The sequence below is a fragment of the Macrosteles quadrilineatus genome, unplaced genomic scaffold (assembly GCF_028750875.1).
Source record: "Macrosteles quadrilineatus isolate MER2022 unplaced genomic scaffold, UCM_ALF_1.0 Scaffold_7__1_contigs__length_78375512, whole genome shotgun sequence".
Taxonomy (NCBI): domain Eukaryota; kingdom Metazoa; phylum Arthropoda; class Insecta; order Hemiptera; family Cicadellidae; genus Macrosteles; species Macrosteles quadrilineatus.
The window spans coordinates 1,333,841-1,360,043 of NW_026542600.1; the positions used below are offsets into that span (position 1 = coordinate 1,333,841).

General features: G+C 34.9%; 1 protein-coding gene across 1 annotated transcript in view; it reads right to left on the reverse strand.

Moving 5' to 3' along the window:
* Window positions 1-1,781: 1,781 nt before the first annotated feature.
* The window catches only part of LOC128998034 (ITG-like peptide), a 97,713-nt gene continuing 73,291 nt past the window's right edge, over window positions 1,782-26,203 (reverse strand). Inside the window, exons 4-7 of the mRNA XM_054423975.1 lie at window positions 16,443-16,586; window positions 8,710-8,798; window positions 7,465-7,634; window positions 1,782-3,349 (exon numbers count right to left, since the gene is read on the reverse strand). Coding sequence (XP_054279950.1) covers window positions 7,488-7,634; window positions 8,710-8,798; window positions 16,443-16,586 — 380 coding nt within the window. The 3' untranslated portion in view covers window positions 1,782-3,349; window positions 7,465-7,487. The remainder of the gene's footprint in view (window positions 3,350-7,464; window positions 7,635-8,709; window positions 8,799-16,442; window positions 16,587-26,203) is intronic.

Here is a 26,203-nt window from a genome sequence, read left to right on the forward strand (position 1 = left end):
CCCGCAGCAATTAGCTTTAGTTAGCTTTAGTTCCCTGTGGTTCGCCCGCAGCAATTAGCTTTAGTTAGCTTTAGTTCCCTGTGGTTCGCCCACGGCAATTAGTTGTAGTTAGCGATAAACCCCTGTGGTTCGCCCACGGCAATTAGTTTTAGTTAGCTTTAATTCCCTTTCCCTGTGGTTCGCCCGCAGCATCCTCCGATCCTATCTGTGGTTCGCCCGCAGCATCCTCCGATCCTATCTGTGGTTCGCCCACAGCAATTAGCTTTAGTTAGCTTTAGTTCCCTGTGGTTCGCCCACGGCAATTCGTTTTAGTTAGCGATAAACCCCTGTGGTTCGCCCACGGCAATTAGTTTTAGTTAGCTTTAATTCCCTTTCCCTGTGGTTCGCCCGCAGCATCCTCCGATCCTATCTGTGGTTCGCCCACAGCAATTAGCTTTAGTTAGCTTTAGTTCCCTGTGGTTCGCCCACGGCAATTCGTGTTAGTTAGCAATAAACCGCTGTGGTTCGCCCACGGCAATTAGTTTTAGTTAGCTTTAGTTCCCTGTGGTTCGCCCACAGCAACTAGTCTTAGTTAGCGATAATACCCTGTGGTTCGCCCACAGCAATTAGTTATACTTAGTTATAATAACCTTTCCCTGTGGTTCGCCCACAGCATTTAGCTTTACTTAGCGTTAGTTCCCTGTGGTTCGCCCACGGCATTTAGTTATAGTTAGCGATAAATCCCTGTGGTTCGCCCACGGAAATTAGCTGTAGTTAGCGATAATTCCCTGTGGTTCGCCCACAGCTCTTAGCAATAATATCCTATCCTTAACTGTGGTCCGCCCACAGCACTCCCCGATCCTTAACTGTGGTTCGCCCACAGCATGTGTAAATAGGTTACTAATATTTGTGTGCTTTATATAACTATATTTCAGGTGTTGCAGTATAGTAGTGACTATTATAATACGTGTGTGACCTGAATAACGGTATTTTAGGTGATTGTAGTTTCAGCGATTACTAGTGTGAGCGTGTTTTTATTTAACTGTATTGTAGGTGTTTGTGTGAAATAATCATATTTTGCAGCATAGCTTCTTCCCGTTCCCCAAGATCGACGCATCCGTCCTAACTGTGGTTCGCCCACAGCGATCCGTCCTAACTGTGGTTCGCCCACAGCAATCCGTCCCGAACTGTGGTTCGCCCACAGCACTCCGTCCCGAACTGTGGTTCGCCCACAGCACTCCGTCCCGAACTGTGGTTCGCCCGCAGCGCACCTTTCTTTCCATATAGAGAACAAATATGGCAATGATGATAACGAGGGTTCGATTGTTGGAGATTTTATATCTCATACCCTGTGTCTGAGCCATCCGTTCTCTTTTCAGGTTATTAGTCCGCCCTTTACTGTTGATTCGTTAGACATTTCGACCCCTGAAACCGCAACCCAGCGCGACTAGCTATCCGGCAACCGGGTCAAAACCGGACTCGCGTATTTTCCGAACGACTCCCCCGGAAATACGTCGTAGTGTTACATAGAAACCCCTTACTGTATTTAGTATACAGTATATAATGTAGAATATACAGTAGATACTGCAAAATAAGTTGAATATACGATTTTTTATTTTACAAAAAATGTATTTGTGTAGGGTACTAAAATTTGGCGACAACTTATATATTAACAATAGGACAGTTTGAAAAATATATTTAAACGTTACCTTTCTATATCTAGTGTAAAATATAAATACGTACTTCAATTTATTTTTAAAATGAAAAAAATAAGAAATCTTCGGGAAATTAAAACTACTGGCATAGTTTGGCCATTTATTTTATTTCATACAATACAATTGAAACAAATACAGTTATAAGGTTAAGATCTTGAAAATGCATCCAAAATATTTAAATATAACATCTATATCTAAGTCTAGTGTATAGTCTGATATGTAGTGAGTGCATCTGAAGGTGCACCTTATGATATGTATGCTGACTCGCCCCGACTGTAGGACGAACGGAACGCAAGTAACAAGAACAGTAACAGCACATCTACATGCACTTCGGACAGGTCTACACTCATAAATGCATCGGAAACTCAACTTGTATTCTATAAAATATGAAAACTTAACAATAATAAATGCTACACATTGTACTCATTAGTATATATAAATCTTACAACAGAGGTGTATTATAAAAATATCGCTCGAAGCCAAATCAACGTCAGATAAATCTATCGCACTAGGGAAGCTAGGAATAGAATGGGCAGAATATTAATGTCATCACAAATGAATCGAGAATACAAAAATAAACTGTTACATCACCAACAACGATTGGCAGACAGGTTGTCATGAGACTTACTCTATGTAGAATAAGCCTGAAAATAACCTAAAATATTTTCAGTTTTTCAACTATATATCGGTATTGCCCTTTTTAAATTCCCATTCTTTCAACCATCGTGTTTTACATTGAACAGGTCAATTTTATGTTGGTTTTCATTGTCGAACATTTCAAATTCTTTGAAAGTGGTTTTTAACTAGGGATGATATTTGTTAGGTACTTATAACAAATTTCTGACCCATTTCTGACAATAATAGTTAACGAAATCTAAAAAATATTTAGGCCCATACAGGTACTTTGAGGGACTTGAGGACGATTTACTACTAAAACGCCTCTAATTCAGTTTATACTAATATGTTGTAAAATAGATTTTTAAAATAACAAAATACAATAACTTATCGTTTGTTTTTAAAAACGATATTTAAATTGTAGATACTTAACCAGCTCTTCAACAACACCTTCTAATAATATTTTACAAAGCTTTATACTATATAACAGAAGTACAATTTGCAGCAAACTGTCAACATAAGCGGTGAGCAGCCTTAAAGTACTAAACTTTGTGCACATTATTTGAAACCTTACCTTAAAAACTTAACAAGTATAATATCACATAAGTTTTAAACCAGGTAAGCGATGAGATGTAAAATATCGTACTTTAGTCAACACGCTTATAGTCCTTAGTATAAAAGTGTAAAAAATGATACAATGAAGTATTTAAAAGCGGTTGATAGGATTTGAGAAAAAAATTTATAGAATAAAAGACGACACTTTTTGACATCCGTAACTTACGAAGAATGCTTTACCCCGAACAAGGACGTAGGCTTTCCTTTACCAGAACATGTAAAGCACAACGTGGATTAGACTGAACCAAGCGAAATGTAAGTAACTAAGGACAAAGGTATTCATAACCTAAACAGTTACAGAAATAACCAGTTAAAATCACTATTTTAAGTAGGCCTTGGGTAGGGAGTTACATTTAACATAAAACAGTGTATCGGCCTTAACGCTGTATACTGTTGACTAGGAGCTACTAGGTCTCTGGGACCCTCTGAAACAAAGCAAACAAATCAACAATGAAATTTTATATTTCTAACGTTTTAAAAAACGTGTGTAAAAGGTTTTATACTTTCCGAGATACAAATTCCCAAAACTGTGTCCATATTTTTGAATGACCATGTATACTGATACACATAAGAAAACTAAATATAAAATATTTTTTTTTTTTACTTGGTATTTTATAGTATAATATCACAATCATCAGGGCTATAACTACACGCCAATCTACCAGGTGGTGCTTGCAAAGAGCTATAATTAACTCTACCGCTCACAAACGGGAGGTGGTAAGCTGCTCCCCCGTGCCTGGGACGCCAGCGAGTGCGTCGTGCAAAATGCTTGTCTTGACTGTACTCTTCCATTCCTGACCTAATCTCTTAATCCACAGCCACCTCTAATACACTTAATCCCTTCCTTGCGGGTGTGAGTAAACTGTTCTCCCTCTCTATACTGTAAACTGTACTCTGTACTGTGTAAACTGTTCTCTGTTTGATTTATGTTCACTAAACTATTGAGTTACAGACTAGTTAGAGTTCAATTGTGTAATAGAATGTAAGTATAAGTTAAGGTAACAAATAAATTACAGCAACCCATTCTATTTTCCGAACACTATGCTACAATGATTGTCGTACCACTACGCAAATATAGTGCGTTATCAAATTTGGTTTTTGAGCCATGCCACACCGAAAGTACCATGCCCGCGGCGGGAGTTTGGGGTGATTTTCATCACAATTTGTTTTACATAATAATTACATCTTACCTAGGCAAGTTTGTAAAGTTTCTGTAACAAACTGTTTTTAGAAGTAATTTAATTTGTTTTAATAGGGTTGAGAATAAACTATCCACTTTCACTTGTGTTTTCAACGATATTTTTCGGTACACTACAAAGACTAATTACTTTTTAAATAAAAACATTCATTGGAATACTGAATTTCTTTAATCCAGTTAAGAAAGCTTCAAAACTAATGACATATTTTTACCTAGGCCTTAAATAAAAATTCCAAATTTACATTGATTGGACAGTTTTGGTTGTTGAAAATTGAAATTTATCAAACAATTACAAATAATGTTTGTTTGTTTACGTCGACAACATAAAAAATATGATAGGAAACATTAAATTTGCACCGTAAACATTCTTTTCGCATGGAAAACAATAATGCATATTTCTGGTGATAACATTATACGAAAATTGAACACAATTGATTTTGTGTGGTATGTCTTGTGGTAAAACGTCCGTGCGCGTACTCCCGCGGAAACAGCTGACATACTAGAGCACAATCTACAGCATAATCATGACCCCGACGAAAGCAAATATTCAGTCCAAGCGATATCAAATAGCTGCAAAAGAAAGCAACAGAACAGTTGATTGAGAAACCCGAGAAAATCATTAAATTGGAATTAGAATTAAGTAGTGGAAAGGAAACAGTCACTGAAAAAGATATCTCGAAGGCCAGGAAGAATATTTACAATGCGAGAAGAAAATCTTTGCCACCTCTACCTAAAACTTTACTTCAAACTCAACTGGCGCTGGATGGCATGAACATTGAAACCGACCGGTGTGAGAACTTTCTATGAGAAAACGATAAGGAAAATAAAATTGTGATATTTGGAACAGAGAGAAATATAGAAATGCTAAAAGACAGTGACTTTGCTAATGGATGGAACCTTCGACTATTGCTGTGACAATTTCAAGCAGATGTTTACCATTTTTGCAGTGAAGAATGGACACTACATCCCACTTCTGTTCACCCTTCTTCCTCATAAGAAGGAAACAACATATGAAGTTCTTTTTAAGAATATTCAATCTGCAATGGGTGACCACTGTACTTATCTTTGGTTGCAGATTTCATCTGACCCAGAGTTGGTAAGTTGTTTACAAATTTCCTTAATGGATCTAAAGTATTATGATCGTACCAACGGTAGTAGGACCGTAGATGCTGTGTTACTGTAAGTACGCGTGTATAGCCTTTAATTTCGGTATACTTAAAGGCAAAATTATTAATAACATTGATAAACACTATTGATTTTTATACCTACAAGATAATGAGCATACTATTATGATATAGGTACTCAGTATTTTGTTATAGAATATTTATATGTGTTTACCCTTTGTGAGTGAGCTGGTGTCATTCCAAGTATATTAAGATTAATAGTGTGCAAGACAAGCCACGGGAGAATGGAGGGAAACTGTACAGGAAGAGAAAAAACGAAGTAAGAAGTAAAAAAAACCAAGTTATTTGGCTGAAGGCAAATAACCCATTCTATTTTGACACAACCATTAGTGATGAAGCGATACACCAACTACAAGAAAGAAGCTCTTGACCAAACGGTGTAACGTTGGTGTAACGTTAAACCAAACGTTTAAACAAACGAAATGTCAAATACACATCTCTAATAACCATTTATCAATTCTTATTCTTAACTAAATAAATGAACTATCAGATAAATTTGTCATTCTTTAGAACTTAAATAATATCGGGCAAACAAACGGTGAATCTGTTGAAAGGGAAAATATTGTAGGTTGTTAGCTGCTTTAGCCATTGACAATCTTTAAATAATGCTTCGCTCATTTATGCGTCTAAAGTGTTACGGCAGACCACCCTAGTGTATCAGTTTATTTTAGTTAACTACACGGGAACATTACTTGACCAATGAGGGTCAAGAATTAAGAGAAAAAGTAAAATAATTTAAAAAAAGTTAAACAATTATTGTAATGCTTTGAACTTCAACTAACCATCTCTTTACCAATTTAAATGTTAACGATAGGTGCATTTAGTGATTGGTACAACGAGTCGTCGCATCTCTGTCAGTGGCAATGAGAGATTATACATAAACGAAAACATAACCTCTTCTGGAAATCGGGTTTAGTGATTATTAATAATTAAAAACCGGTCGTAGGTAAAGTATTCCAAGAAACTCGTGTAAATAGTATTATTTCTATATTGATACAGTAACTAGTATATGTTTTTAATAATGAGTTTTTATTTTTTCATTTAGTATTATTGATTATAAAGAGAGTTTAATTATGTTCAAGAGTTTATTATAATACTAAAAAAATATTATTATTTCTATATTGTTAACTAGTATATTTTATTTTGTATAATGAGTCTTCAATTTTTTAAAGTATATTATTGTTAACAAAGAGGGTTTAATTATTTTCAACGGTTTATTTCAATATATAAAAATATGATGTTTTTTATTGATAAGAAATCAATGTTTTTTAAGTTTGAGTTTTTGTATAGTTTGGATCTTTATTGATCATAAAGATCGTTTGATTATATTTATGATTGGTCTGAATGTATAGACTATTCGTTAATATTTCACAAGACAAGGAAATACAACATTTTACCATTTAAAAAAGTTTTCAATTATTTAATATATCCCTAAAACTCGTAAACTTTTGAACGTAAGTATTATAAGTGGGATGCTAATGTGTGCATTATTCAAGAGCAACACAAATTTGAGAACGCAATATTTGTTATTTCAGAAATTATACAATTTTAAGCAGTGTTCAATTTTTTTACTTTCTAAAGACTATCATTGGGCCATAGTGTTTGGAAAACTGAATGGGTTGCTGTAATTTATTTGTTACCTTAACTTATACTTACATTCTATTACACAATTGAACTCTAACTAGTCTGTAACTCAATAGTTTAGTGAACATAAATCAAATGTATGCAACAGCCAAGGGAGAACAGTTTACTCACACCCGCAAGGAAGGGCTTAAGAGATTAGGTCAGGAATGGAAGAGTACAGTCAAGACAAGCATTTTGCACGACGCACTCGCTGGCGTCCCAGGCACGGGGGAGCAGCTTACCTACGGCCCTCACAAACTACATTTGGAGTTTCAAAAATCACACAAATAAATCGGTAGCTCCAAATAACCCCATTGCATTAATTATTTTTCAGTAATGCAAATTATATAATTGGATTGTATCAATTTGTAAACATTGAAGTAAAACCCTCTAATCTTTTTACATTTTGGTAACATTTCTTTGTAACAGAAAATTATTCTAGTTTTAAGGATACATTTTAATAAAAGAAGCTCATTTCGTCCGCCTGATGGGAGAGTATAACGCTATACTGTATAACGAGTGTGGGCTCAATCACCTTAAAACAGCGACTACAATGTCTTAGCGCTTGAGGTGGTTGTAACCATTGGCAACGCTCTTGGAGGTGAGTCTCTTCTCACCCGCAGTACGCTCCATCTCGACCATCTTGACCTGGTCCGAGGCCACGGGGCCGATACACACCAGGGGGTCCTTGAAGTAGGAGCAAACCTGCAACACGAATAATCACTCGATAGGCTTAGTTTCAAGTCCATGTTTGATGGTGGTAAGATTATGATACGCCAACAGTTATGTCAATTTCCCCCCTTGGCTGGGTTGGTGTACACATCTGGTATGTTATATAATTTTTCGCATGAGGAGAAGATCAGGTTCAAGATACCGAAACGATGTGAAAGTCTTTATTTTAATAATTGTAACGGAAAATTTCCGTAAGCTAATAATTCCTAAAACTTATTTCTTAGCCTAATGTGGTATCTAAACATAATTAACAATTATAAAAAAAAATATTTAAGTATTCGGATGAACGTGGCTTCTTATTTTACACTAGAAATAGTGCAAGTAGAGCTCTTTGAAGATGTTCGACCGTTTGTTTTACAACATCGGACTGAAATACCTATGTGAATGTGAATACCCTTCTATCAACCTCCCTATACCTTTGGGAAATAAAGTTGATTTTAACAAGTATTCCTCAAAGAGATATTTTACTGGAAAGAGTGTATCAAAGAGGTACTGAGAGATTTGTGGACCGTACAGTCGGTCAGTATTCAATACAGGCATCCACGGGGAGTGCATTGACAGCTTCTCTGAATGACACTGTTCAAGACAGCTATACGGGGAAGAGAATCGAATTTACGCTATCCTGCAATTATTGTACCCTTTCCAACCACTCCTTTGAAATACTGTAATTGTATGCATTATAGCTGCGCAACTTAAAAATAAACAATAGTTGGATAAGTTTTATTATATGCACCAAATCCCTGCAAGAGCTCGATGACATCGTCAGAACGACTATGGAAAAAGGAATAAAACTCACCCGCTATTAAAATGGATTACACACAATGGATGGCTATTGACAAGTTAGGAAAAAGTTACACAAATAATATATTTTAGAGTTCTCTATTAATTTTAAAATTTATTTATTTGAATAGGTCTGTACTACCCAGTATTTCCCGCACTAAAAAAACAAAATTATTGTTCTGGAAAAGTCATAATCTACAGTTGCAGATTGCAAACTAAATATCAAAATATGGCCTGTTTTGCGCAAGGATTAATGAGTAGGCCCTACCTTGCGTGCTGCTTGGCGGTGTCTACGCTGGAACTGGCAACACAACCCCTTGTGGATATCACACTCACTGCTCATCATACAGTCTTCACCTATAAACACAACACATTAAACACAGCAACTGGCAACACAACCCCTTGTGGATATCACACTCACTGCTCATCATACAGTCTTCAGCTATAAACAACACATTAAACACAGCAACTGGCAACACAACCCCTTGTGGATATCACACTCACTGCTCATCATACAGTCTTCACCTATAAACAACACATTAAATACAGCAACTGACAACACAACCCCTTGTGGATATCACACTCACTGCTCATCATACATTCTTCACCTATAAACAACACATTAAATACAGCAACTGACAACACAACCCCTTGTGGATATCACACTCACTGCTCATCATACATTCTTCACCTATAAACAACACATTAAATACAGCAACTGACAACACAACCCCTTGTGGATATCACACTCACTGCTCATCATACATTCTTCACCTATAAACAACACATTAAATACAGCAACTGACAACACAACCCCTTGTGGATATCACACTCACTGCTCATCATACATTCTTCACCTATAAACAACACATTAAATACAGAAACTGACAACACAACCCCTTGTGGATATCACACTCACTGCTCATCATACATTCTTCACCTATAAACAACACATTAAATACAGCAACTGACAACACAACCCCTTGTGGATATCACACTCACTGCTCATCATACATTCTTCACCTATAAACAACACATTAAATACAGCAACTGACAACACAACCCCTTGTGGATATCACACTCACTGCTCATCATACATTCTTCACCTATAAACAACACATTAAATACAGCAACTGACAACACAACCCCTTGTGGATATCACACTCACTGCTCATCATACATTCTTCACCTATAAACAACACATTAAATACAGCAACTGACAACACAACCCCTTGTGGATATCACACTCACTGCTCATCATACATTCTTCACCTATAAACAACACATTAAATACAGAAACTGACAACACAACCCCTTGTGGATATCACACTCACTGCTCATCATACATTCTTCACCTATAAACAACACATTAAATACAGCAACTGGCAACACAACCCCTTGTGGATATCACACTCACTGCTCATCATACATTCTTCACCTATAAACAACACATTAAATACAGCAACTGACAACACAACCCCTTGTGGATATCACACTCACTGCTCATTATACATTCTTCACCTATAAACAACACATTAAATACAGCAACTGGCAACACAACCCCTTGTGGATATCACACTCACTGCTCATCATACAGTCTTCACCTATAAACAACACATTAAATACAGCAACTGGCAACACAACCCCTTGTGGATATCACACTCACTGCTCATCATACAGTCTTCACCTATAAACAACACATTAAATACAGCAACTGACAACACAACCCCTTGTGGATATCACACTCACTGCTCATCATACATTCTTCACCTATAAACAACACATTAAATACAGCAACTGACAACACAACCCCTTGTGGATATCACACTCCCCATGTAGCACAGATGGTTGGGCCAACGTTGGCCAACTGTGGAACAGTTGGTCGATGGTTGGTTGGAGCTTCCACAACCAACAAACCGTTGTCCAACTGTATATCTCGTAGTTGGGCCAACCAATATTTACAACTGTGGACCAACATTGGTTCATTGTTAATGAAATACATTAATATGCATTGCTGGGTATCATACATCAAGCCAACTGTTGTCCAACCGTTTTTCACTCCGCTGGACCAACAAAAGATACTTTTGTTGGACCAACGATGGTCCATAGTTGAGTTTACACGACTTTCATTCTCTGGGTCTAGCTTTCACAACATAATTATAATAAAATATCTGGTTTTACAATACCTTTATCAGTTCCAAAAGTTTCCAAAAGTTTTTGGAACTGATAAAGGTATTGTAAAACCAGATATTTTATATATTACAGTTCCGGGGCTACAACAATGAATTTTAATAATTATAATAATGCAAATATTTTTTAAATTAATATTCTTTAACTTATTTGCAACAATTTAAGGGGAAAGAGTAATTAATCATATAACAGTTAATTATAATAGCATTAATAATCTAACGGTAATTAATTAATCTATATTCAAATACCAGTATCCTCTCTAACTCAAAAAAAAAAAAAAATAACTACTTATGATGCCTTAACAGATTAACAGAATAATATTATACTGTGTAGTATCAAAAATGTTTGAAGTATTGCGACCATTGCAACTGTCGGCTACTCTTTCACCACTTGAAAACTCTCTAAATCAACAATCACAGATAGCTCAGTGGTAAGGTAGGCTCATAAGTCGAAGGACCCGGGTTCGAGACCCGTCTGGGCCAAAAAATTTTGTTCTAGCTTTTTTTCAAAATTTGTTTTTATGAACTATTAAATCAATTTACTCAACTAATAATTATGCTTTTTGTACTAAATCTTTATTATTTTGTGTGAAATAAAACGGTTGGGCCATTGTTGGACAATGGTTGGCTGGAAAACAGTTTAAAGAGGTGACATTTCTACCGTTGGCCAACTGTGTGGCTCCACAATTTACCAACGTTGGCCCAACCATCTGTGCTACATGGGTCACTGCTCATCAATCCTGTATCGAGGGAGCGGATGTTTACATGCTATTCAATTTATATTATGCTATTATATTATGGATTTGCAATTCGAGTGGTGAATGCAGATGAATGGGCTCGTTTCCCGGCGAAGAGGATAAGATAGAAGACGAAGGCTCGCCAATCACAACTCTACACGAGACATCAGCGACATCAGGGTTAGGAGCATCACATGAGCTTATCACTTAATAATTTCGTTTGGAACAATCAGATTTAGTGGAAATCAAAGGTAAATAACCTGGCTGATGTAGAAGAACATAAATCTCTAAGTAAATCATTACCTCTTCTATTGAGATGTCGGCCATCCCGGCATAAATGTGTGCATTAATCAACAAACTATTGAATGTACTACGCATGCTCGTTATATTTACCTTATTATTGAGTGTGCGCTTCATTTACAGCTAATACTTGTCAAGGGTTCAGTTATGTTGCCTAGAGCTTTGTAAAATCATGCTATCAAGGTTGGGGTTGCTTAACATTGTTAATTGTAGTTGATTACTGTATAATTTCATAGTGTTGTGACACGCTGTAAAGGGTATTTAGCTAATGTAACACTTTACAAATGGTAAGTAAAGATGATTAAATATTGTCATAATTATAGTTTATCTTCACTTGAAAATATTTTATCTTTTATGTGAATCCCACCAAAATAAACAGAGGCGAATAGTGCAAACTATTGACTTGACAAGGAATTGGCGTGGGGCGTTTGAAATGTTTGACAAACAGCAACACAAATACTCATTATCGGCTCCGGAATCAATCATACAATGCCTAATGGCTTAACAACATCGCGTCAAATTGCTCAACACTTGCAATCGTTGTTCTGCAATAATCGGCTTCAACATACGCTTCAAACAGTTATTCTTTCTGTTTTGTTCTTAGCTTATTTTGAAAATTTAATGTGTTCAAGTTTTTCTTAACATAAGTTTTCTGTTTGAAATAATTGTTTACAATTCACTATGTTCTATTTTCAAACAATTCACTATTTTCTTCTTAGGAGAGTGTTGGTTGGGTAGGGAACGTATTGGTTTTGTGTGTTGGAGCTGAGGGTTCAAAACACATCGTTTACAAATTACTCTTCGGTGCCCACAACGATATAAGGACTCAGTACAAATTTCAATAAAATAAAAGGGAAACAAATATTTTTGGGATTTTCATTTTGAGCATTCTCTATCATATCCGCTAACAGTGATAACGCATAGTTTGCAAACTCTAAGCGTCAAGTTTTTGGTTTACCCACAAATTATAACTATACATAGCAAAGATAGTTTTTGTTGAACCCGAAGTTCGAAGTTTCCAGTTTCTAAAACGACTATGAATGTTTTTACACCAATCCTAGTATTTGTTCGGTTACGGCTGCAAAGATTAATTTCATAGTTCTGACGTTTTGATAAACGAATGAAAAACCAAGATTCTATGAAAAATGTATATTGATAATTGATAGGTAATTGCTAAATTATAAGCGATGATTTAATTGGGGAATTACTTTAAAATATAAACCCCCTCTACAAGTACCAGATTTTAAATATCAAATTTCGAATTGACATAACCAGTGTGCTACCGAAACAATTTTGGGAATGTTTAAGCTGTTAAATCGTTACAATGATATAAGCTCGTTTATTGGTTAGTTTATCACAGAGTACAGTAGTAGGGTGGGTGGGTTAATTTAGGGAGTTTAACTACTGAGAAACAGTTGCAATGGCTTGCTGGCAATCGATAATAAGGCAGACAATCTGAAAACTTTTGGTTAAATGTTATTTGGGTGTGGCAATTCTTTTGCTGTTAATTTTCTTGTTGTAAAATAGGAATGTTCTTAAAAATGAAATAATTCAAGTTTTTCGATAGAAAATGGTTTCAATTTAATTATGTAACTACCTGAATCCATGTTAGATTTGTTATAATCCCCCTTTAGTCGTAAAAACATTTAAAAAACTTCCACAAAAATATAAAACGTATTGCCATTTTTACAGATTTCATTTTAGTTTGTGGCATGTTTTTCTACTCAAGAGTCTCGAAATATTGACATAAAACATATAATACATACAACATCCATACAACATATAATATACAACGTAAAGTTAGATAGACTATAAAGTATATTTGCTATTTCTAAAATTAAGAGGTTCATGAACTAGGATCCCTACTATAGTCTTTAAAAGTATATTGTTGTGGTCAGATATCGTAAAAAATACAATACAATTTGACATACATTTGATGTTTGGGAAAGGTAATGTGTGTCCTTTAATGATGTTATACCCTGTATCTTCATAGTATAATTATCAGAGTGGTATCATATACGAATCTAGGTGAAACAGCTGATAGTAGAAAAACAGGTTTAAGCCGGATTCACTCAAAGCAGTAATTTGATTGTTTCAATTATGTGTGTAGATAATAGATGCATGGATACTCACTGTATTGTTTGCGACTAGCTACAGCTGGCTGGCAGGACCGTGTGTCTCCAGTATGCATACAGACTAGGCCAGTCTCACACTCACTTATTGTATTATGTGTGTAGATAATAGATGCATGGATACTCACTGTATTGTTTGCGACTAGCTACAGCTGGCTGGCAGGACCGTGTGTCTCCAGTATGCATACAGACTAGGCCAGTCTCACACTCACTTATTGTATTATGTGTGTAGATAATAGATGCATGGATACTCACTGTATTGTTTGCGACTAGCTACAGCTGGCTGGCAGGACCGTGTGTCTCCAGTATGCATACAGACTAGGCCAGTCTCACACTCACTTATTGGATTATGTGTGTAGATAATAGATGCATGGATACTCACTGTATTGTTTGCGACTAGCTACAGCTGGCTGGCAGGACCGTGTGTCTCCAGTATGCATACAGACTAGGCCAGTCTCACACTCACTTATTGGATTATGTGTGTAGATAATAGATGCATGGATACTCACTGTATTATTTGCGACTAGCTACAGCTGGCTGGCAGGACCGTGTGTCTCCAGTATGCATACAGGAGTGAAAATTTAAAAACGTACGTTTTCAGGAAAAGCACTTTGCAAATTTGTTTCCCCTTTTTTCAAAACTTTTATTATTATTTTTTATTTTATTAACATTTGAAGTTTTATAAAATGTCCATGGTAACGCAATATCTTTGGTAGTTTTTTTTTTAAAGAGCATCTTTAGTGGAAAAACACAAAATTCTGTCACGACCATAACGGACGTTTAAATGAATATTAAAAATAGTTAATATTTTTTTTATAACTATGTTTTGCTACAAACTATTTTACTTTTATGACCATTATACAATAAAAAGGTCACTGAGCTTTTGGTATATTTGGTCTTTCTAGAAAAAAAGAAAAAACTCAAAAAATTGAAAAAAAGCCAATAAAATCTTTTTAAGTTTGTATAACTCCGAAAAAACTTACCAGAGACCCGATAAATCGTTATGTTTTATAGAGGTGTGCTTCTTTTGTGTATAAAACATTAAAATATGACGATATTTTAATTTTTGAATTTTTTATGATAGAAATCATAAACGTGATGGTCAGGGACAAGCGGTACGGTCGTGAATTGTCTGGAATAATCTAAATCTTTCTAAACAATCCTTCAATTATACTGTTAGATATAATAAAATTATGTGTTTCAATTGAACTAAACTGTTCAATTTACAATTATATTAAAGTTATTGTCACGACCAAACACACTATAATCCATAAGGCTGGATTGGTCGTGAAAAAAACCGCGATGGTCGTGAAACTTTGGTCGTGAAATTACGTGTTATTTGGCTCTGTTCTGGCGGTAGCCCTGCACCTCATGTTCGAGGATACAAAGTGAACTTCTAGGTTAATCTAGCAATTGAAATATCTTATAAACTAAAAATAACACCATGTCTACTTCATCGAATGACTACGTACGGTCATGGACACACCAAAATTACAAAAAACACAATCTTTCCTTTATTAATCTTGTAATTCCTCCTTTCAACTCGAAACGACCGGCACTACAATCCTGACGTACACCCCGAACTAGTCTCTAAAACCAACTGACTCCATCGACGCCAGGCTTGCCACTGTCGTGCCCCAAAGTTGAAAATTTTTCCCAAATGGTCGTGACGCCAAATCGAGGGACAGACTTATTTTGTCATGGTAGTCAGTTTGCAATTACAATAAAATTATAATATGCTCCTTTTTTGTAAGTTTAATAACCATTGATGACATAATAATATGGCTTTATATATTTCGGCATGAATAATTAGTCTAAAAACAGCGTGAAAGTTGGAAAATGTACCCTAGGGACACGTCATGGTCGTGAATTTCGAGACTTTAAAAATACGAAAAAAATACCTAGAACCTATTTAAAACCAAATAAATGTGTGTAACATGTTGCCCCCGTCCCAAAAAATATTAAAACACATAATAATAAACTACAAACCAGTATCTACGAAGTAAAAGGCTAGGGACATGAAAACGTACGTTTTTAAATTTTCACTCACAGACTAGGCCAGTCTCACACTCACTTATTGGATTATGTGTGTAGATAATAGATGCATCGATACTCACTGTATTGTTTGCGACTAGCTACAGCTGGCTGGCAGGACCGTGTGTCTCCAGTATGCATACAGACTAGGCCAGTCTCACACTCACTTATTGTATTATGTGTGTAGATCTAGACACGAGTGTAGGTAGTAGATGCATGGATACTCACTGTATTGTTTGCGACTAGCTACAGCTGGCTGGCAGGACCGTGTGTCTCCAGTATGCATACAGACTAGGCCAGTCTCACACTCACTTATTGGATTATGTGTGTAGATAATAGATGCATGGATACTCACTGTATTGTTTGCGACTAGCTACAGCTGGCTGGCAGGACCTTGTGTCTCCAGTATGCATACAGACTAGGCCAGTCTCACACTCACTTATTGGATTATGTGTGTAGATAATAGATGCATGGATACTCACTGTATTGTTTGCGACTAGCTACAGCTGGCTGGCAGGACCGTGTGTCTCCAGTATGCATACAGACTAGGCCAGTCTCACACTCACTTATTGGATTATGTGTGTAGATAATAGATGCATGGATACTCACTGTATTGTTTGCGACTAGCTACAGCTGGCTGGCAGGACCGTGTGTCTCCAGTATGCATACAGACTAGGCCAGTCTCACACTCACTGTCCCGCTGACAGAACTCGCCCAACCTCAGTCCAAACACGTACACACAGTGGCCGATATCTACAAACAGGTGAAAGGAGAAGTTTTAATTGCCAACATCCTCCAAAAATAGACAAATTATTTCCTTGGACACTACCTGATGACAATCTAATAATTCGACAAATGCTCTATGCTATTAAAAAAAACACCCTATTCTCCATGTATAGGCTACTACTATGAATTTTGTTAGTTCGAAAATAGTACTGACAATTACAAAATCCTTTTGTTAGTCAACTTTCTGACATTCTTGAACTTCTTCAACTAGTCTGCATTATCTTAAGTATTTTTAACACATAGCTTTTTCATCTATTTTAAGTTAATATTATCCATTCGTGCTTGAAATATTCAAAACCCCTCTAGCATACCACGTGTTAGACAATATATATCAGAGCTGACTGCCGAAACTATGTTACAAGTTGTCCTGAAATATTTGGGTGGAAAAAGTTCTCTCTGGGTGGGAAACCTCTCAAACATGTAAAGCGAAAGATAAATAGTTACGCCCTACAAATGTGAACATAATTTCTAAGAGTGAAACAGTTCTATAATGGCTAGATATGAGGAAACTGTTTACCTATAGTTTATTTAGTTATAAAACATTAACTAATCTTCCTTTGTTTAAATCAGTAAATGAAAAAAAAAAAATGGTATTGGTATTAACTATCTGTAAGGTGTGAACCCGTCGCATCTAAATATTAAATTAATTTATTGCCTTATATTATATAGATGTAATTATATAATATTTATTAATATACCTCTATTTATGAGCTCAGTGACCATATGCATTATTTAATTGATAATGTGTATCCTATCATATTTTACATCTATACATTTCCATCTTCTTATGCAGAAATTGTCGCATTATTTATAAAAACGAACACAAATTGTATGTTGTATCACACTTTGCCGAAAATAAGATAATTTGGTAACCTTCTTTTTCATTTTTACAATCTTTTTACACATCTTATCCCTTATAATGGACCTTAGATTGACGCCAAAGAGGAATTATGTTAAAGGAAGAGATTAGTATAAAACAGATTAGTATAAATAATTTATAAATTTTTTTTTGCATATGAACAAGATTACATTAATTCTATAAGTGCATTGTAAAACTTAACGACCATATTATTTTTCACTTAAACCCGAACTTCGTACCTTAGACAAATGTTTGTTGGAGGAAGCCAAACTTTGAACATTGGTCCAAACTTTGCTATTATAAAAGGGGAGGATGTAGCTTCTATGTTTTACTTTTACCTGACAATTGCTTCCGCTGTTTTAGTTGGGTTGGATAATAATGAACAAAATAAATCAGTTATCACTTAACTATTCTCAAATGTCAAATATGAACATTGTGAGTTAGCAATGTTTAAGATCTTTGTGCATAGAAATAGCACTTGTTGACCAATATCACACTGTTGGACTTGCAGGAATGTTGAAAATAACAAAGCATTTCCAATTTACAACTCAGGCGTCGCACGAGGATTCAAACGTTGTATATTAATGATATGCAAGAGTGCTGTGTCATGTTTTGGAGGAAACAGTTTGTTATTTCCAAAATGCGTCACTTTATCAGAGTAATAAGAATGTATTCAGCTCCAAGCCAATGTTTTGGACGACTTTCTCATTTGAAATCTTTACAATTAATCTTTTTCTACAATATTTTTTAAAATCAAGAATCAATATTATTCAAGCAATAATACTAGGCACCAATTCAGGATATACACACGGAAGTACAATATTTAAAAAAATAAAATGTAAAAAACATTTATCACTGCAGATTGACGAATATAGATTTTAACACTTGCTAAAACATTATACTCGAAATAGATCAGGTACACTATTGAAATTTGTCAAAATAAATTTAAAATAAATACTACAGTGAGGATTAAATATTTCGTTTTCTATGCATTTTTCCTACGCTGTATTTTGATATTTACTGAATATAAAGTCTGTATATTTCACCATACACGGATAAATGTTCACAGCATTTGGTTTTTTTGCTAAATACACAAACATTTAGGACGGATATAGGACATAAATATGTGAATTCGAAAGGTAAAACGACGAAGGAAGACAAGTTATGAGATTTTCTTGTAAATATCATTGATCGAAGCTCCACAGTCACGACATAGGGCAATGTTTGCGGTAGTCACTCGTCCCTGTAGTAGCATCAATGTTATCCATTTTTGTCTTACAGTACATTTAATTTTTGTAACTTTCTATAAAATATTATATATATATATATGTTTGAGAATAACAAATATTATATCAAGTTCAAAATTAAATTAATCATTTGATTGTTTTTTTAGACATAAAAACGTTTCCTACATTTCGTAATCTCGACGTTAAAAATATAGCTTTCTAGAAAAGGGATTCGAAAATTGCCCTGTTAAGGCATAAACGTGTTTAAAAACACGCCTGTTGAACAACCGAGCAAACCTACTGGGGCAAACCTACTGTTTGATGATATATTTTAATTCTTTATTATTTCTATATTTTTAATTCGAGCAGCGTTAATCGGTTTCGTGATAAATTTATTCGGGCTATCTTTCCCATAAACCCTAAATTTGTTTACATGTTTATTATGGTGATTTGGGAGAAATAAAGTTAATTCTAAATATTAACTCTATTCTGCTCTTTTCCTTATTAATTATCTTTTTTTATAATTTTTATCTAGATATGTAAGGTCATCAAAAAATATTCTGATTTTATGAGGGTTTATTATTGAGGTACAAAAAAACAAAAAACAAATGTATCTAAAAAAATTGCAATATTTTGGTTTAATGAAAATATATGGATTCCATATACATATCATAGTCATATGCATAGTTAACAACCAACCACGCAGTTATAAAGGAATAAACATGAATTAATTGAATAATAAACATGACCATAAAAAATAATTACAAAAACTAAGAAGGGAAAAGAGTAAACACGTGTGGGATTCAGAGGAGAGAGAGGAAAAAATGATCAGGAGACTAGGATATAAATGACCAGGAGACCAGGATATAAATGATCAGGAAACCAGGATATAAATGACCAGGAGAGCAGGATATAAATGATCAGGAGACCAGGATATGAATAATCAGGAGACCAGGATATAAATGACCAGGGTACCAGGATATAAATGACCAGGAGAGCAGGATATAAATGATCAGGAGACCAGGGTATAAATGTTCAGGATACCAGGATATAAATGATCAGGAGACCAGGATATCACTTCCCAAAATAAGGTTTACTGTTAGGAATACTGTAAACATGATAATTTAACATCGGGACATTTTCCCCGTTTAGGTTAACATACATGACTCAATTGAATAAATAGTCATGTAATATATATGTACGTATAACATAAGCTTTTAAAATCGGTCTGTTGCAATAAATTCAATAATTTCCATTTTAAAATGAACATTCAATATGGAATATCATTATAAACGTATTGTTTTATAATGTTTTATAAACATTCTCTAAACCAACTAATTTAATTAAACGATTCGAGTCAATTACGTTGCTGGAAAACTAAAACATTGGTTCAGCGTTATTCGTTTAAAAGTCCGTCTAACAGTGATGAAATATCAACAATGTATAAAGATGACGAAATACAATTACAACTCCTCGTTCTAGTCGTTCACGCGCAGTTAACGTGTAAACAGGTTCGTTTCATGATTTATATAAATTATTCAATCCAGAATTTCAATCGGAAGAAACATCTCTGACACAAACGCTAGGTATTATCTTCTCGATCACGGCTCCATCCATATTATCCTCTTCCCTAATACCTAATACTCACATCTTTATTAGTTTGGATCAGAAGATTATATAAAGTTATATTTTCTCACACTTTATACAGTTATATGTAACCTTCAAGTATTGTGAAACGTTTTATTATTGGAACTATGAAGTAATTAAGAAACAAAACGGGTTTTTGACGTTTTTGTTTGCTATAAACAGGTGGTAAACAGAGGCTCATTTCATACGGTTTATTATTCTCTCAGCAATTTTAAGGCAACTTGATATTAGACACTTTATGTGCGGTTTATTCTTAACTAGCATTACACATGTGTAGATTATAATTTAAATGTTGGGCTATTCTTTAAAGTGTTGATAAAATTTAGGTGTGTAAAAAGCTGATACACTATACAGTGTAGTTTGAAGCTGATATAATTGTTCTTGTTGATTTTTCCAACCCATCGCAGGCCTGTAGCATATAGCCTCCCGATGATATTCTCCAGTGGTCTGCTTTAAATGTGGGATATTATGCAAGTAATTAAATCATGAAACATAAAAAAAATAATGTAGACCTATATATTGTGATAATAATGCTAATAATGCAACATTTAAAAAGTTCAAAAAACATTTTAAAATTAAAACGAATTATACCTTTCCAAATAAACTAAGCAGTGCTCAAAATCATTTAGGTAATACCATTGACTACTGTAGGTATATATAGTCAATGGTAATACCCATTCACATTTGAGTGTATGATGTCTATAGGTTGATCATTTATTTAACATTTTCTTACCCCTTAGCCTCACATTTTGTGGGGCACCAAGGTCGGACCAAATAAAATGGACCCGTATATGTTATTGACGTAGATGCGACGTCGAAGCCGAAATGAAATTCTTCGCACGAGCGCTTCCCTCGTATGACGTTGATTTTGCACCAACGTAAAACTTGATATCTTGGCTTCCGATAAACCAATGAAGGTGGTGAAACACCAAATATATTGCTTCGGAACTTGCTGTGACTATAAACTCGATAGGAGTACTTTGTCTTCATTCTGTATCGTCGGTACAAAACTACTCTCACGGTTGGTTATATTTTATTTACTGTATTTACTCTCATATGTTCGAAAAGGGTATAGAATACGACAGATATGATAACAAATGCACAGAAAATTATGATCATAGAGGAATCGTGCAGGACTTTCAGATACTGAAATAATTCCCTAATAGCTATAGATTTTAAATAAGGTGAAAACAACAATGGAAACAAACAAACGGATGACTCTTGTGTATTGTATGCTCTGATCATCGCAGGGAGATTATATATTCTGTTTGGAAATATAACACGACTACTGTATTTACATCATGGGGATTGTTTGGTGGTTATTTGTCTCTAAGCGAATTTCCCTTACAGGGAATAAGATGTTACCGAAGGTCTGGTGGTAAGACCTGGTAGTATAATATAGTATATATACACATTATGTGTGTGTATGTGTTTGTCAGTTAGCATGATAACTCAAGCAAAGATGGTCCAATTTTGATCAAATTTGCTACAAACGTGTGAACCTGCGTTAATTCGGACTATGGGAATGGTGGTTTATGGGTCAAAATTGGGTTTTCCCATTTTTATCCCAAAAACATAAAATTTTGCATTTGATTTCTAAACCATTTTGTAAACATTTAAAAAAACAAATGATTTGATATATCGAAGAATTTTCTTATGCCTGACGCTTACGGAGAAAATTCCAAATAAGTGTAAATTGAAATCTCATGTTATTCTTATGGAGGAAAAGAATTAGTTTGGAGTTTGCTTGTCTTTCAATGTGAATAATGATAATGAAAATGAAATAAAATAATAATGAAAACATTTCTGACAAAAAGTTAATGACAGAGTATTTTAATAAGTTTTTTATTGAGAATCCAACTTCTCTAGCTCCGATACCCTGTGGGACTGGATCTATGCGAAGGCTGCGTTCTTTTTCCCCACAGGTGGCATCTTCAATGTTTCTAGCTCCAACCAACAAAGTCGAGGTGTTAAATGTCATCGGCTCGCTAAAGAGTAAGAACTCATGTGGGTGGGACGGTATCTCTCCAAATATTTTGAAATTTTGTGGTCATCAGTTGGCTTACCCTGTGTCTATTTTGATAAATCAGTCCCTAGAGCAAGGAAAATTCCCATCAAAACTCAAATTCGCAAATATATTCCCTCTTCAAAAAAAGAATGACAGCCACTTGCCAAATGACTTTCGGCCTGTTGCTTTGGTGTCGGCATTATCAAAGATCTATGAAAAGGTTGTTCTTAGTCGTCTCTCTAGTCATTTGTCAAGGTTTAATATCATAAGTCCACATCAATATGGTTTCCAAAAAGGGAAGTCCACTCTTTCTGCTCTTTATGACTTCACGAACCGGATATTGCGATCCCTGGATGAATCGCAGAAGACGATGGGGGTTTTCTGCGATTTATCCAAAGCTTTCGATTGTGTGGACCATTCGATCCTCTTGGATAAACTTTTTCATTATGGTGTCAGAGGCATTGCTCTGCAGTGGTTCCGCTCTTTCTTGTCTGGCCGTTATCAAAAGGTTTCCATAAATAGTTCCTCAGGTCCGATCTCATCGTCCTACATGCTTTCTCGGCGAGGGGTTCCCCAAGGATGCATTATCTCTCCTATTTTATTCCTATTGTACATCAATGATCTCCATTATGAAGGAAATGACTGTCACATGAATTTATTCGCTGACGATGTAGCACTTCTAATCAAGGCCCCAAATGCAACCAGCTTAGAGAACAGATTCACTTCGGTCATCAAGAGCTTAAATAGTTGGTTTGATTACAATGGTCTTCTCCTTAACAAAGACAAAACACAATGTCTCAATTTTGGTCTGATTGGTTCGTCTCAGAATAATCAAAGTAGTCCTGAAACGCAGCTCACTAATCCCTCATTGACCACAAAATTCCTAGGTGTCATTTTTGATTCCTCCATCAAATGGTATGGTCACGTGCAAAGTGTTGTTAACCGCACCAGTTCTGCTCTGTTTGCCATTCGAATTCTCAGTTCAACTTGTAGCAGGGAAGTTCTTGTGGACGTCTATCGTGGATATTGCGAAAGCATTTTGCGTTATGGCATTGCCGTTTGGGGAAGCTCTTCTGATTTGGAAAGAATACTTAAGCTCCAAAAAAAGATTCTGAGGCGCATTTTCGGTCTCTCCCATCGCCATCCTTGCAAGGAAGTGTTCAAAGATTCTGGCATCCTTACAGTACATTCGTTGTACATTCAGCAGGTCCTCATTTTGACCTTTGTCAACAGGGATCAATTTCAACATCTAGGGCATTTCCATGACCACCGGACGAGAAATGGAGGCATCCTCTGTTATCCGAGGCACAGAACTGCGGCCTTTGAGAGGAGTCCGTTTTACAGGGGGATCGAATTTTTTAACAAATTGCCTCAGGCAATAAAATCCCAAGACTCTTTGTCCCTATTTAAGAGGAACTTAAAATATTTTCTATGCTCAAATGCCGTTTATTCCGTCTCAGAATTTCTAAGCCTATAATGTGTATATATGTAGATTCTCATGTTGTATGTTTTAGTTTTAGTTTGTAAATATTGACGATGCATGATATTTGTTACATGTTATTGTATACAAATCTAATGTGCAAATAAACGATTTGATTTGATTTCAATTAAATGTATTTCAATTAAAAATGGTGATTTTTTTTATTTCATACTATGCTATCAACATTTCAATAAAAAAAACACACCATTAATTTTACCTTGCCGGTAGCAGCAAACCCGAGTTTTCATTAAAATTTATGTTATTTAAATAATTAAATAATGTGACAACTTTTAAGGGAATGTTTATTTAAAATCAAGCCAGGTAAACGGAAATTCGCTTGGTATGCAGGTTTGCTGTGGCGGGGGTATTTATTTTTCACGAATATTTTGGGCACTAAACGTTCTAAATGTGATTTTAAACCATAACCAACATCAAAATAAAAATCTCTTTATTGTCTTTCAGCTAAAGAAGCAATTAATTGACCTTGTCAAAAATAATATAGTAGGTAATATAACAGTAGGTATTGTATAAAATTGCATCTTATCGTTAAAACAAATAGACTTTTAACATAGACATGGAATACATAAAAAAACCTTGACCTTAAATTATTCAAACACTTGTATCTAAAACCTCCAAGGACAAGAACTTATCTACAGAGTAAAAACATTTTAATTTTAACCATGAATCAACGAAAGTTTTGAATCTTTTTTAGGAATTGTTTCTGCAGAAGGGGGTAGCTTATAACAAATTGTATAATTAAGATATTTGTAGCTATTTTGTGTAAGTGTAAGTCTTGTAAGTGGTAAGTTGAGATAATGGCTATTTCTTGTGTATGTGCATGAATGTCGGATCAGACACTATTACCAGTCTATATTCTCTTTTACGTATAGTAAGCAATTTAAAATGTATAAAGATACAGGTAAAAATCTAGAATTTGAGCCAATAAAACCCACCAACCATTAACCAAACCATCAGTGAAAGAATGTTTTCTGTATTGAAGATTTTTGTATTCAAAGACGAACATTGGCGTTTGGTAATAAACTTAATATTCTATCAAAACATTAAATCTAAGTGCAATTGACTTAAAAAAAGATTCGCTTATCGTAATCAACGAAAATAAATTGCATGCAAACGTAAAAAATGTGAAAATACTGTCCATTCTAATCAATAATTTCTCAGGTTAAAAAAAATGACAAAAGTATCTTTTTAAATTCCAGTGTCTGAGTTTTTACCGCAGTCTTTCATACAATTTAGATATCAGCATCCACGAAATCGCAGATTTGTACACCAAGACATTTTAGAGTTCTGAATAGATTTACTGTCCAGCTTGTTTAATGTCATCATAGAGTTTGTTGAGGATTGTGGTGCTAATATGTGAAGGCAAAAGCTCGAATGACACGGTTTATGGTGTTCAGCTTGGCGTCTCTGCATCTACTTTCATAATAATTGATGTGTCTGCTCTGCACTTTTAAGTACAGAACCAAAACTTAAGGATTATTAAAATCTGTAATACATCTATAAATATAATAATACTTTGACATAAGTTTTAATATAATATAAATAATAGTTGTTTTAGTGAAATTCTCAAATACTACTCTAACTGAGAGATTTTCTACGCAGCTAGTAAGTACAGATGCAACTCCTTGGTGTTTACACTATTTTTTAAATATCAGAAGATGATGCAAAGGCTTGAAATTCTAAGGAGTTTTCCAAGAATTGGAGACTAAAAAGACTAAGACGCTTAGAAGACATTCAAACAAAAATCCTTTCTTACTATGTCCATGGAAATCCATATCTCTTTGAGAAAAGATCACGTTGTATTCAATCATGTTGTATAAGAATACGTTGTATGGAACCAAACTGTAAACAACTTTGTTGTATGAAAACATGTTATATATGACTAATCTATATAAACCCACATCTTACAAGTCCCAGTTATTTAAAACTATGTGATATGAAACCACATGGTTTGAGGCATATGTACAAATGTATAACATATTGCACTGGTTTTGGAATTCTACGAAGGAGTAATTATTGCTCTCTAATCCAAGGTGTGATTATTTTTTACTTAATACAATCTGTAAGAGTTTAAAAAAATAGTCACCTATTTACAAAGCATAGCTGACGTTCCACCTAGCAAATACGTGACCCCGAAACAGTAATGGATAAATATGTAGCCTATCAGTTATAATAAGAGTTAATTCATGTATTTTCGTCATAAAAATAATATAGATTAATTCCATTAATCATGTGTCCTTTACCCGTACAATAAATCCAGGCGAGCATGAACTTAATATAACAGCAAACAAACAATATAGCCCAGGCAAATTAGACATATGCTCCCCAAAAAATCGTCTAAAGCTG